Source organism: Oncorhynchus tshawytscha, linkage group LG21, assembly GCF_018296145.1.
Source record: "Oncorhynchus tshawytscha isolate Ot180627B linkage group LG21, Otsh_v2.0, whole genome shotgun sequence".
In the NCBI taxonomy this organism is placed as follows: Eukaryota; Metazoa; Chordata; class Actinopteri; order Salmoniformes; family Salmonidae; genus Oncorhynchus; species Oncorhynchus tshawytscha.
This window is the reverse complement of record NC_056449.1, coordinates 7,567,953-7,582,745: the sequence shown is the minus strand read 5'-3', so window position 1 is coordinate 7,582,745 and position 14,793 is coordinate 7,567,953. Positions and strand designations below refer to the sequence as shown.

Genomic DNA, 14,793 nt, shown 5'->3' with positions numbered 1-14,793 from the left:
GATGACAGGACTTAGAGAACCGATCCACAATGACCAGTATCGTGGTGTTGCCCTGTGATAGAGGAAGATCCGTTTGGAAATCCACCGACAGGTGCGACCCCGGCCGTTGTGGAACGGGAAGGGGTTGTAACTTCCCTCTGGGCAGGTGCCTAGGGGCCTTGCACTGGGCGAACACTGAGCAGGAGCAGACATAAACCCTCACGTCCTTAGCTAAAGTGGACCACCAGTACTTCCCACTAAGACAGCGCACTGTCCGACCGATGCCCGGATGACCAGAGGAGGGTGATGTATGGGCCCAATAGATCAAAGTGTCGCTAACAGCAGACGGAATGAACAGACGACGAGCAGGACATTGGAGGGGAGTGGGCTCTGTACGTAACGGCCGCTCGATGTTCGCGTCCAGCTCCCACACTACCGGTGCCACCTGGCAAGAGGCCGGAAGTATGGGAGTGGGATCCATGGGCCGCTCCTCTGTGTCATACATCCGAGACAGTGCATCTGCCTTCGCGTTCTGGGAACCTGGTCTGTAGGATAGGGTGAAAACAAAACGGGTAAAAAAACATGGCCCACCTTTGCCTGGCGAGGATTCAGTCTCCTCGCCACCCGATTGCTCCAGATTGCGGTGGTCAGTCCAGATGAGAAAAGGGTGTTTAGCCCCCTCAAGCCAATGTCTCCACGCCTTCAAAGCCTTGATGACAGCCAACAACTCCCGGTCCCCAACGTCATATTTTCGCTCCGCCGGGCTGAGCTTCTTCGAAAAGAAGGCACAGGGGGCGGAGCTTTTGTGGCGTACCCGAGCGCTGAGAGAGCACAGCGCCTATCCCAGCCTTGGACGCTTCCACCTCCACTATGAACGTCAAAGAGGGATCCGGATGAGCCAGCACGGGAGCCGAGGTAAACAGAGCCCTCAGCTGACCAAAAGCCCCGTCAACAACTCCCGGTCCCCCACGTCATATGGGCGCAGACCTCCATTCTTCTTCTTCACAAAAAATAAACTTGAGGAGGCAGGTGAAGTGGAGGGCCGAATGTACCCCTGCTCCACGGATTCGGAGACATATGTTTCCATAGCCGCCATCTCCTCTTGTGACTCCGGTTGATGGGGTGGTCGATGGGGTGGTAATTGAGTCGCCTTCTTCTTACAGAAGGCGAGAGCCACATCGGCATATTCAGAGGGGATGCGCATGGTGGAGACCTGGTCTGGACTCTCCACCAAAGTCGCACAGACGGAAACCCCTAAACACCTCCCGAGCACTCTCGTGACCACCCCGTGAGAGCCCTCTGTTGCCACGAAATAGTGGGGTCATGACAGGCCAACCAGGGTATACCCAGCACCACGGGAAGCGCAGGAGAATCAATAAGGAAAAAATGATTTTCTCGTTGCGATCCTCCCGCATCACCATGCCCAGTGGAGCGGTGGCCTCCCTAATTAGCCCTAACCCCAATGGTCGTGAACTGGGAAGGGCATATCCACTGAAACAATAGGGATCCCTAAACTATGGGCAAATGATCTGTCAATAAAGTTCCCAGCTGCGCCTGAATCTACGAGCGCCTTATTCTGGGAATGCGGGGAAAACACAAACATGTGTGCAACAGAGGGCTCTGGGTGAGCCTGGTGCCGACTCACCTGGGGTGACACAAGAGTGCCCTGCCTGCTGCCTCGACTCCCAGAGGAAACTCTCCAGCACCGACCGGCAGTGTGCCCTCTGCAGCCACAGATGGTGCATGAACCGGCCCCTCCTCCGGTCACCCTACGTGAATCACCTCCCAGCTCCATGGGGGTAGGAGCTGTGGTGCTGGGGGATGGAATCGACAGACCCCGATCTGGACGTCCGCGGGTAGCCAGCAGGTTATCCAACCGGATGGATAGGTCCACCAGCTGGTCAAAGGTGAGAGTGGTGTCCCTGCAGGCCAACTCCCAACGGACGTCCTCGCTCAAACTACAACGGTAGTGATCGATCAGTGCCCTGTCGTTCCATCCCGCGCTGGCGGCCAGGTGCCGAAAGTCAAGAGAGTACTCCTGTGCGCTCCTCATCCCCTGCCGAAGTTGGACGAGCCGTTCACCCACCACTCTACCCTCTGGCGGGTGGTCGAAAACTGCCCGGAAGCGGCGGGTGAAATCTTCGAATTGGTCCAATACCGCTTCTCCTTCCTCCCATACGGCGTTGGCCCACTCCAGGGCTTTCCCTGAGAGACAGGAGACGAGGGCGGACACGCTCTCACGGCCCGAAGGAGCCGGGTGGACGGTTGCTAGGTAGAGCTCCAGCTGGAGTAGGAACCCATTACATCCCGCAGCCGTCCCATCATGCTCCTTCGGAAGATCGAGCTGAATCTCGGGTGAAGGAGGGGTGAGTAGTGGTGTCCTTGGTGGGGATAGTGGAAGCACTGGAGGAACTCCTCTTCTCTCCCAGCGGTCCAGATTCTGCAGGACGCGATCCATGGCAATGCCGAGATGTTGTAACATGGCCGCATGCTGCTGGACGGGTTCCTCGACCGCTAATCTGGGGTTGTCTGCTCCTGCTGAATCCATATGGTTGGGTGCGTGATTCTGTCAGAAGGTGAGTGTAGCTGGTGCATGAAGTCAGGCGCAGGAGAGCAAAATGAGTGAGCAACGTACTTTACTCAATAAATCAAAGGCACAAGGTAAACAAATACACTTGACCAATAACCAACGGTAAATATTACGCACGGGTGAACACAGCACCCGTCTAAAAAACAGCCATCATGAACCGAACTTAACATAGAAATAATCACGCTCAACAAACATTGGGGAAACAGAGGGTTAAATACATGAACATGTAATTGGATAATGAAAACCATGTGTGTAGAAAATGAAGACAAAACCAATGGAAAATGAAAGATGGATCAACGATGGCTAGAAGACCGGTGACGTCGACCGCCGAACACCGCCCGAACAAGTAGAGGGACCGACCTCGGCGGAAGTCGTTACACATACGATTAAATTGGTTGAGGCTTATCTTTTCCCATTGACTGCTATGTGTTGACATAAACGTCAAGCCTGTGACACTCATCTTTTCCCATTGACTGCAATATATTAGCATAAATGTCAACTGTGGCATCTTTTTCTATTGAATGTCAACCCTGTGAGACTCATCTTTTCCCATTGACTGCTTTGAATTGAGAAACACATAAACCCTGGACACTCATCTTTTCCAATTGACGGCAATATACAGAGAAAAACATCCAACCTGGGACACTCATCTTTTCCAATTGACGGAAATGTACTCAGAAAAATGTCAACCTTGTGACACATCTTTTCCCACTGAATGCAATATATTGAGAAAAAAATCAACCCTTTGACACTCATATTTTCCCATTGACTGCAGTGTACTGAGAAAAACATAAAGGAGATTGGCACACATTCAACAAATCTGATCTAACAAAGTAGATATTCCTCAAATCCATCATGATTGATGTGTTGTAACAGGCCCACAATGTGGTTACATAAGTCTGATATGGATATATTTGGCTGTTTTCACTGCACAACATTTATAAGTTGTCCCTTTTCAGGTTTAAAAGAAGTGACTGCTAAATGTTAACTACTGTTTGTATAAGTTGGTGAGCATGGCAATTCCCCAAACGTTTCCATTATAACGACACAGGACGAGACGCAAATGCAGACGCAGGAGAAAGATGGTTAGAGTCTCTATTTAATAATAGACAAGGGGCCGGCAAGAGGCAGGTCGAGGACAGGCAGAAGTTTGTAAACTAGGTCAGAGTCAGATGGGTACAGGACGGCAGGCAGGCTCAAGGGCAGGGCAGGCAGAATGGTATGGCAGGTGGGCTCAGGGTCAGGGCAGGCAGAAAAGGTCGGAACCGGGAGGACAAGAAAACAGGGACTAGAAAAACAGGAGTACGGAAAAACACGCAGGTAGGCTTGACGAGGCAAGACCAACTGGCACCAGACAAACAGAAACCACTGGTATAAAAAGACAGGGGATAATGGGAACAAATGGGAGACACCTGGTGGGGGGTGGAGACAAGCACAAGACAGGTGAAACAGATCAGGGTGTGAAATCCGTGGCAATTCCATTGTTTTGGTCGAGTTCGATTGACCACTTTACAACATCGATTAACGTTGCTAAGTGATAATTGACACTTCCGCGCTGTGCTGTTTATTTCGGATAGTTTTCAAAACCTATGGAGATGTCCACTGAAAGCAGATATGCAATTTGTTGACACTACAACACAGTGAAAACTTGGATACACATTATCCCAAATGCTAATTTAAAAAAAAAACATCTGTTAAATTCGCTGCATTGTTTTGCATGTTTACAGCGGGCCATTGTTACATCACCAACATTTTAAGAATAAAGTTCTGTATGGGCGCTAATATGGAGGCCGTTCTAGCATATGTGGGAACTCCTTCAAGACTGTTGTAAAAGCATTCCAGGTGAAGCTGGTTGAGAGAATGCCAAGAGTGTGCAAAGCTGTCATCAAGGCAGAGGGTGGCTACTTTGAAGAATCTAAAATGTTAAATATATTTTGATTTGTTTAACACTTTTTTGGTTACTACATGATTCCATTTATGTTATTTAATAGTTTTGATGTCTTCACTATTGTTCTACAATGTAGAAAATAGTCTAAATAAATACAAACCCTTGAATGAGTAGGTGTTTTGACCAGTAGTGTTTATGGTTGTGGGTTAGCATATTAGATGAAACATGATTTCACACCATCACTCATGAAAGTTGCTAGCCGGCTCATTTGCAGCCACAGCTTAACCATCCTGTTGTGTTCGTTTCATGTTAATTCATTCTGTGTTCCCAGTCCAAAATGACCGCCCCATTATAGCTGATTATAAATCCATAATACATATATTATCACCTAATGTTGTGTTAGATCTTTTTATCAATTTAAGTTCTTGTGAACATTACAAGGTTTGAACTTCTATTTGTGATTTATGGCCTGTAGGCCTCATTGACCTGAGCTCATACAACTCGTTTTTTAGAAGAAAAAAAAAAAGCATAATGTATGGATTATTTTGACTATAACAAATACTCAGATGAAAAATATTGTACTATTTATCACAGACTACTTCGTGTCAAAGTTTAACAAGGTCTCTCTCCTCCTCAGTGTCAAGGTCTCTCTCCTCCAGTGTCATGATCAATGATATGATCAAGAGCCTCACATACAGTATATCGTTTGGTCATTGTGCTGCCACAGAATTAATTGTGAGCAAGGCCTCAAAAAAGCTTTATATACCAGAGCTGCGAGAAAAGTTCTATATATTATTGAAACAATGTTGCGATTGTTTGTGAGAATGCCAACCACAGGTGTGGTTCCCGTGGGGGAAAGATTCTATTGGGGAAAGGTTCCCGTGGGGGGTGCCATGGAAGCCAAGAAGGGGAGTGAGGTGTGTGTGTGTGTGTGTGTGTGTGTGTGTGTGTGTGTGTGTGTGTGTGTGTGTGTGTGTGTGTGTGTGTGTGTGTGTGCTCATGCTCAAACACACATGCATGTGGGGGTCTGGGAGAGGAAGTGTGTCCATCTGATGAATGGGCATGTGCCTGAACTCAATTTTAAACACTAATTGTAGTCTCACCCATTACATTCTAATGTATTTTTTCCCGGGAACACCACAGGTTTACAAAAGTTAAATAAAACACCCAAAATGTTATGAAAATCATCCAAAATGTATTTTGTGTGTTCAGATGCCCTGCGTGGACAAAGTCATGGAACCTTATGACAATCGTATTAAATGAACTACATTTTTCAGAGAGAGAACTTGTAAATCGGTCCAAACCACTGGTCATAGTCCACTACAATAGTGCTGAAATGCTGTTGATTTCAACGCGATGTGTGCCTGGTGAAGGTCTGCCAAAAAGTGATGACATATACGCCTACATGCATGTCAAGTAGATATGCTCTTCATTTCTATAAATATATCTCAATATTTACTTCAGTCGGGGTGGGACGCTTGTTGCACACTCCAGTAAATGGTGTCCCAGGCTATGCATCATGGTTTGTCGACCTCTGCATTCCGACTTTCTTAATCCACACAACTTTTTCAGTAAGGTTTCATGCGATTTGTATTTTTACTATATACCATGAATAAGCTTGAACGATAGTGCACTCTGAGATATAATCGCATGGTGTCAGTACACAACTAGAATAACGCTCCGGGTAGACATACTTTTGAGTCCGCCCCCTTGTTGGTTTCGTATCTTATTCAGTCGCTGGATGAACACAGTCGTGAGCTTCGTGGGGAGAATAAGATTTCAATGATATATTCTGAAAACACTCTTGATAACGAGCTTTGGTCCTATCCGAATGTAATGGATAGACAACTGTCACCATGAATGAATAGTAGAAGTGCTGTGGATTATTGTTATTTATCTTGAAAACATGGAACAAAGAGGATGCGGGGCATGGCTGGGGGGACGGAAATGGGTTGTGTTCATGGTTGCTTTGGTTCTCTTTTGGAGCGGAGGTTCTGCACAGATAAGATACTCCATCTCTGAAGAGCTTAAGGAAGGAACTGTCGTTGGGAATATAGCTAAGGATTTGGGTATAGAGCTAAGCACATTGAAGGAAAGGGGATTTCGAATCGTATCTGGCTCGACTGATCCCCTTTTCCAGGTAAACCAGAATGACGGCATCTTGTATGTGAACCGAAAAATAGACAGAGAGGAGGTGTGCGAACGGAGCAGCGTGTGTTTAATCAACCTGAAAACCGTTCTAGAGAACCCGCTGGAGATCCATTATGTTGCTGTGGAGGTGTTAGATGTTAACGACCATTCTCCCATCTTTCCCGAGAAAGAGAAACGGTTAGAGATTTCAGAATCTGCGATACCTGGGGCTCGATTTCAGCTTAATGCTGCTCATGATCGAGATGGAGGCATGTATTCTATTCAGCTGTATAAACTCAGCCCCAATGATCATTTCCGTTTGGAAGTTAAAGATCGAGGTGAGGACCGCAAAACCCCTACTTTGATTTTACAGAAGGCGTTAGATAGAGAGGCCATACGGAGCCATAGATTATTGCTCACGGCTATTGATGGAGGTAAACCTCCTAGATCTGGAGACATGAGAATAACTGTAGATGTATTAGACGTAAACGATAACACCCCTGTCTTTACTAAGGAGGTATACTCTGTAACGCTGAATGAAAATGCCCCTTTAGGCACAACAGTCATACAGATGAACGCGACTGATTTGGACGAAGGTTCAAATGGCGAAATAATGTATTCTTTCGCCAACGACGTGGGCGGTAGAGTACGGAAACGTTTTGATTTAGACTGCATTACTGGGGAAATAATTGTAAAGGGTGTTATTAATTTCGAAGAAAATAACAGCTTTGAGATTGATATTCAGGCATCAGACAAGGGGACAGCTCCTTTGACAACTGACAAAACTATTATTATCAATGTAATTGACGTTAATGACAATGCACCGGAGATTGAAGTGACATCTTTCTCTAACGCAATCCCCGAGGATTCAAAACCCGGAACTACTGTAGCACTGATCAGTGTTAATGATTTGGACTCTGGTCTCAATGGCAAAGTTCTTTGCTCGCTACTTGAAGATGTACCTTTCAAACTAATTCCCTCTTTACAAGATAACATGTATGCTGTAGTCACCAAGTCACCACTAGATAGGGAGAAAGAGACTGAATATGATCTAACAATAGTAGCCAAAGACGCAGGGGAACCGTCCTTGTCATCTATAAAGACTATCCGCGTTGTTGTATCAGATGTGAATGATAACAGTCCAGAGTTTTCACTGAGTCCCTATGCTTTCTATGTCACTGAGAATAACATCCCCGGCGCCTCAGTATTTTCCGTGAGTGCGTCAGATCCTGACATGAATAAAAACGCACTTATTTCATATCATATATTGAGAGATGGTGGCGAGGAAAACAAATGGGCGTCCTTTCTCAACATAAATTCGGAAAATGGGAACATATTGGCGCTAAAAAGTTTTGACTTTGAAACTTTAAAAACATTCAATTTCCAAGTTGTAGCTACAGACTCTGGAACTCCGTCACAAAACAGCAACGTCACAGTGAATGTGTTCATTCTGGATCAGAACGACAATACTCCAGTGATCTTGTATCCAGTCAGCGCTAACGGTTCTGCTGAAGGTGTGGAGGAGATTCCCCGCAATGTGAACGCAGGCCATTTGGTGACTAAAGTGAGAGCCTATGACGCTGATATAGGATATAACGGCTGGTTATTATTTTCACTGCAGGAAGTTACTGACCACAGTCTCTTTGCTTTGGATCGCTATACAGGACAGATAAGGACACTTCGGTCATTCACAGAGACAGACGAGGCTGTGAATAAACTGGTCATACTGGTAAAAGACAATGGGAACGTTTCACTGTCAGCAACAGCTACTGTGATTATCAACGTTGTGGAGCCCAAAGAGGCTTTTGCAGCTTCTGATGTTAAAAGTTCAGTAAAAGACGAGGAGGAGAACAGCGTTACATTTTATTTGATCATTACTTTGGGGTCAGTTTCAACGCTTTTTCTCATCAGCATCATCGTGTTGATTGTAATGCAGTGCTCCAAACCCACAGACTATTCCTCCAAGTATTTACAAGATGTGAATAACGACGGGACACTGTGCCACAGCATCCAGTACAGATCCGGAGACAAACGGTACATGTTAGTTGGACCCAGAATGAGTATAGGTTCTACCATAGTCCCGGGCAGCAATGGGAATACTCTAGTACTACCTGAACATAGGAGGAGAGCTTCTGGAGAGGTAAGAAGTTGAAAACTAACATTTCATTCTTAATTCTCCTCTACCCAGTGTTGACAATGCACGTGGTCTTGTGCTGATAGTGTACAGTATGTGTTACAGAGTTAAGCACGTACCGTAAGCTCACTCCACAGCTAGCTTGAAATGTTCCTTACAGAGCCATCCAATTGGTACAGTAACCCGTTGGAACGTTGTTAATAAGATTTGTCACGTGGGTTGCGAAGAAGAGGACCACTGGTTCGAGCACAGTATGAGCAGTCGAAAGGTAGAGGAAACTAATTTGTTAGCAGCACGCTGACCCCGTTACATCCTACTGGGCACGGACGTTAATTCAAATTCTATTCCACTTCGGTTCAACGTGAGATCATATGACAGCCAAAAAATCTATTACTGCCAAAAACATAATTTACAAATTCACACTACCATTTTGGTAAATTAAAACAATTACCTGAAATACTTCCAAAAGCAATGAGAATAGTCCAAATAATTTTAGAACTCAAGCATATCCATTGAATATACAGTGCCTTGCGAAAGTATTCGGCCCCCTTGAACTTTGCGACCTTTTGCCACATTTCAGGCTTCAAACATAAAGATATAAAACTGTATTTTTTGTGAAGAATCAACAACAAGTGGGACACAATCATGAAGTGGAACGACATTTATTGGATATTTCAAACTTTTTTAACAAATCAAAAACTGAAAAATTGGGCGTGCAAAATTATTCAGCCCCCTTAAGTTAATACTTTGTAGCGCCACCTTTTGCTGCGATTACAGCTGTAAAGTCGCTTGGGGTATGTCTCTATCAGTTTTGCACATCGAGAGACTGACATTTTTTCCCATTCCTCCTTGCAAAACAGCTCGAGCTCAGTGAGGTTGGATGGAGAGCATTTGTGAACAGCAGTTTTCAGTTCTTTCCACAGATTCTGGATTGGATTCAGGTCTGGACTTTGACTTGACCATTCTAAACACCTGGATATGTTTATTTTTGAACAATTCCATTGTAGATTTTGCTTTATGTTTTGGATCATTGTCTTGTTGGAAGACAAATCTCCGTCCCAGTCTCAGGTCTTTTGCAGACTCCATCAGGTTTTCTTCCAGAATGGTCCTGTATTTGGCTCCATCCATCTTCCCATCAATTTTAACCATCTTCCCTGTCCATGCTGAAGAAAAGCAGGCCCAAACCATGATGCTGCCACCACCATGTTTGACAGTGGGGATGGTGTGTTCAGGGTGATGTGCTGTGTTGCTTTTACGCCAAACATAATGTTTTGCATTGTTGCCAAAAATTTCAATTTTGGTTTCATCTGACCAGAGCACCTTCTTCCACATGTTTGGTGTGTCTCCCAGGTGGCTTGTGGCAAACTTTAAACAACACTTTTTATGGATATCTTTAAGAAATGGCTTTCTTCTTGCCACTCTTCCATAAAGGCCAGATTTGTGCAATATACGACTGATTGTTGTCCTATGGAACAGAGTCTCCCACCTCAGCTGTAGATCTCTGCAGTTCATCCAGAGTGATCATGGGCCTCTTGGCTGCATCTCTGATCAGTCTTCTCCTTGTATGAGCTGAAAGTTTAGAGGGACGGCCAGGTCTTGGTAGATTTGCAGTGGTCTGATACTCCTTCCATTTCAATATTATCGCTTGCACAGTGCTCCTTGGGATGTTTAAAGCTTGGGAAATATTTTTGTATCCAAATCCGGCTTTAAACTTCTTCACAACAGTATCTCGGACCTGCCTGGTGTGTTCCTTGTTCTTCATGATGCTCTCTGCGCTTTTAACAGACCTCTGAGACTATCACAGTGCAGGTGCATTTATACGGAGACTTGATTACACACAGGTGGATTGTATTTATCATCATTAGTCATTTAGGTCAACATTGGATCATTCAGAGATCCTCACTGAACTTCTGGAGAGAGTTTGCTGCACTGAAAGTAAAGGGGCTGAATAATTTTGCACGCCCAATTTTTCAGTTTTTCATTTGTTAAAAAAGTTTGAAATATCCAATAAATGTCGTTCCACTTCATGATTGTGTCCCACTTGTTGTTGATTCTTCACAAAAAAATACTGTTTTATATCTTTATGTTTGAAGCCTGAAATGTGGCAAAAGGTCGCAAAGTTCAAGGGGGCCGAATACTTTCGCAAGGCACTGTATGTGGATACAACAAGTGGGATATGCTTGAGTTCTAAAATTATTTGGACTATTCTCATTGCTTTTGGAAGTATTTCAGGTAATTGTTTTAATTTACCAAAATGGTATTGTGAATTTGTAAATTATGTTTTTGGCAGTAAGAGATTTTTTGGCTGTCATATGATCTCACACCAGAAGTAGCGGGCTCATATACCAGCGCATTAGCCTGCCACTCCCAGCTGGTCGCTTTCCACGATAGTGGTGCTGAAATGTTTTGCTGTTCAACACCCCTTTGCCCTTACGTATTTTTGCCAAAAAGGAATAACATACAAACGCAAGTGAAGTAGCTATCCTCTTTTTTTTAAAATCTTCCTTATTCCTTGTGGGACACTTGTTGCATTCATGAGGAACGTTTTAGTTGCTCTTCTGAAGATATGGTTTGTCATGGTTATCCTGATTTTATTTACCCATGCATCTGTTGGAGTGACCTATTCTCTGATATGTGTTATGTGTCAAGACAACATTCAATATTGAAATGGAAACATGAATACACTTGAACGATAGTGCAATGTGAGGTAGAGTCGCATGGTGTCAGTACCCAACTATAAAAATGCTCCTTACAGATATGATTTTCATGCTTTTCAGTCCTCCCCCTTGCTGGTTTCGTTGCTTGTTCAATCGCTCTGCGAGGAGCAGTCATGCAGCATCGAGGAGAGAATAATATCTCAAATGTACATTCTTAAAACACTATTGGATAATGAGCAGTGATCCTACTCGGAATGTAATGATAGAAATGTCTTATCAATAGAGGATTAACGGAAGTGATGTGGATTATTGTTATTTATATAGAAAACATGGAACAAAGAGGATGCGGGGCATGGCAGGAGCGTTGCCAATGGGTCGCCTTCATGGTTGCTTTGGTTCTCTTTTGGAGCGGAGCTTCTGCTCAGATAAGATACTCCATCGCTGAAGAGCTTACGGAAGGAACTGTCGTGGGGAATGTAGCTAAGGATTTGGGAATAGATCTGAGCACCTTGAAGGATAGGGGATTTCGAATCGTGTCTGGCTCGACCGAGCCCCTTTTCCAGGTAAATCAGAATAATGGCATCTTGTATGTGAATCGAAAAATAGACCGAGAGGAGGTGTGCGAACGGAGCAGCGTGTGTTTGATCAACCTGAAAACCGTTATAGAGAACCCGCTGGAGATCCATTATGTCTCGGTGGAGGTGTTAGATGTGAACGACCATTCTCCCAGCTTTCCCGACACAGAGAAACGATTAGAGATTTCAGAGTCCGTGTTACCAGGCGTGAGATTTCAGCTACAAGCTGCACTCGATCCAGATAGCGGGCAATACTCTGTTCAACAATATAAACTCAGTCATAATGAACATTTTCGTCTGGAAGTTAAGGACCGAGGCAAGGATGCGAAAACTCCTGTTTTGAATCTACTGAAGCCGCTAGATAGAGAGACTACAGGGAGCTATAAATTACTACTTACTGCCATTGATGGCGGAAAACCTCCAAGGTCTGGGACTATAGAAATAATTGTGGACGTTTTAGATGTAAATGATAATATGCCTATTTTCACTAAAGAGTCATACACTGTAAAACTGAACGAAAATTCTCCAATTGGCTCAAACGTTGTACAAGTAAATGCTACGGATTTAGACGAAGGTTCAAATGGTGAGATAGTTTACTCCTTCGGTAATAATGTGAATAGGAAATTACGTGAGCTTTTCGATGTGAATATCAACACCGGTGAAATAACTGTAAAAGGAGGGATCGATTTTGAGATAGAAGACAGCTATGACATTGATATTCAGGCATCTGATAAGGGATCTGCTCCTTTTAAAACGGACAAAAGTGTCATTGTAAATATTGTTGACCTGAACGACAACGCACCTGAGATAGAGGTGACATCATTTTCTAACGCAATCCCCGAAGATTCTAGACCCGGAACCACAGTCGCGCTAATCAGTGTAAATGACTTGGACTCTGGTCTCAATGGAAAAGTTATGTGTTCTATAAGTGAGGGCGTCCCGTTCACTCTAACGCCGTCATTACAAGATAACATGTACTCTGTAGTCACCAAGTCACCACTAGATAGGGAGAAGCAGTCTGAATATGATCTAACAATAGTAGCCAAAGACGCAGGGGAACCGTCCTTGTCATCTATAAAGACTATCAGCGTTGTTGTATCAGATGTGAATGATAACAGTCCAGAGTTTTCACTGAGTCCCTATACTTTCTATGTCACGGAGAATAACGACCCAGGTGCCTCAATATTTTCCGTGAGTGCGTCAGATCCTGACATAAATGAAAACGCTCTAATTTCATATCATATTCCGAGAGACAGTGGCGAGGAGAACAAATGGGCGTCTTTTCTAAACATAAATTCTGAAAATGGGAATATACTGGCGCTAAAAAAATTTGACTTTGAAACTTTAAAAACATTCCAATTCCAAGTTGTAGCTACAGACTCTGGAACTCCGTCACAATGCAGCAACGTCACAGTCAACGTGTTCATTCTGGATCAGAACGACAACGCTCCAGTGATCTTGTATCCAGTCAGCGCTAACGGTTCTGCTGAAGGTATAGAGGAGATTCCCCGTAGTGTGAACGCAGGCCATTTGGTGACTAAAGTGAGAACCTATGACGCTGATATCGGATATAACGGCTGGTTATTATTTTCACTGCAGGAAGTTACTGACCACAGCCTCTTTGCTTTGGACCGCTATACAGGACAGATACGGACACTTCGATCATTCACAGAGACAGACGAGGCTGAGCATAAACTGGTCATACTGGTAAAAGACAATGGGAACGTTTCACTGTCAGCAACAGCTACTGTGATTATCAAGGTTGTGGAGCCCAAAGAGGCTTTTGCAGCTTCTGATGTTAAAAGTTCAGTAAAAGACGAAGAGGAGAACAGCGTTACATTTTATTTGATCATTACTTTGGGGTCAGTTTCAACGCTTTTTCTCATCAGTATCATCGTGTTGATTGTAATGCAGTGCTCCAAACCCACAGACTATTCCTCCAAGTATTTACAAGATGCGAATTTCGACGGGACACTGTGCCACAGCATCCAGTACAGATCCGGAGACAATCGGTACATGTTAGTTGGACCCAGAATGAGTATAGGTTCTACTATAGTCCCGGGTAGCAATGGGAATACTCTAGTTCTACCTGACCATAGGAGGAGAGCTTCTGGAGAGGTAAGAAATGGAAAAATACCCTTCAAATGTATTGTGCCAAGCATTGACCAATGACATTAACATGAACATTTCAGGCCAATACTTAATTGACCAAAATGACCCTGTGAGTGTGTCAAGAATGTTGTTTTTTAGTTAGAGGGTTGTATGCAATAACCTTATCTCCCACCTGAACTCATTCACAGCCTCTTCGGGATGGTCGCTGTCCATGGTAGTGGTGCTAAAACGTTGCGCATTGTACAGTATATTTGCCATAAAGCGATGAAGTCATAATCTCACGTAAAGTTAACGCATCACCCAAAAGCTTTCATCTTACTTTGTATGAATCTTTCTCGATCGTATATACTTGTGGACACTTGTTGCATTCTTGAATAATTATTTATTTATTGTAAATACCATTATGATTTGATTTCAAGTGTATCCATGTTTCCCATAGCCATACAACGTTGGAGTAACGTTTTCTCTCGTATGTATTGTGTCAAGATAGAGTTCAATATAGGATAAATACAATTTAAAGTTTTAAACGATAGTGTAATTTGAAGTGGAATCACATGGTGTCAGTAACCACCTAGAGTAATATCCCTGGTAGATATCTTCTCGTCATAGTTTGAACCCTCCCCTTTGCTGGTTTGGTAGCTTATTCAGTCGCTGGAGGATACAGTCGTCCAGCATCGTGGACAGAATAAGACCTGAAATGTACATGAATAAAACTAGTGTTAGCTTTA

At 44.0% G+C, this 14,793-nt stretch overlaps 3 protein-coding genes across 7 annotated transcripts in view; all 3 read left to right on the top strand.

Annotated features, from left to right (window-relative positions):
• Positions 1-14,793, top strand: part of LOC112220813 (protocadherin alpha-C2-like) — a 211,359-nt gene that overhangs the window by 31,007 nt on the left and 165,559 nt on the right. The window lies entirely within an intron of this gene.
• Positions 5,568-8,739, top strand: LOC112220497 (protocadherin alpha-3-like). The gene has a single exon (XM_024382362.2). It carries the CDS (start codon positions 6,364-6,366, stop codon positions 8,737-8,739), a length of 2,376 nt encoding a protein of 791 aa, XP_024238130.2. The 5' UTR covers positions 5,568-6,363.
• On the top strand, positions 11,549-14,494 carry LOC112220814 (protocadherin alpha-3-like). Its single transcript, XM_024382711.2, has one exon. The coding sequence runs from the start codon at positions 11,678-11,680 to the stop codon at positions 14,123-14,125; it is 2,448 nt and encodes an 815-aa protein (XP_024238479.2). The 5' UTR covers positions 11,549-11,677; the 3' UTR covers positions 14,126-14,494.

Coding starts and splice junctions, on each gene's coding strand:
- LOC112220497 (XM_024382362.2), top strand. CDS start 6,364: ATGGAACAAAGAGGATGCGGGGCATGGCTGGGGGGACGGAAATGGGTT.
- LOC112220814 (XM_024382711.2), top strand. CDS start 11,678: ATGTGGATTATTGTTATTTATATAGAAAACATGGAACAAAGAGGATGC.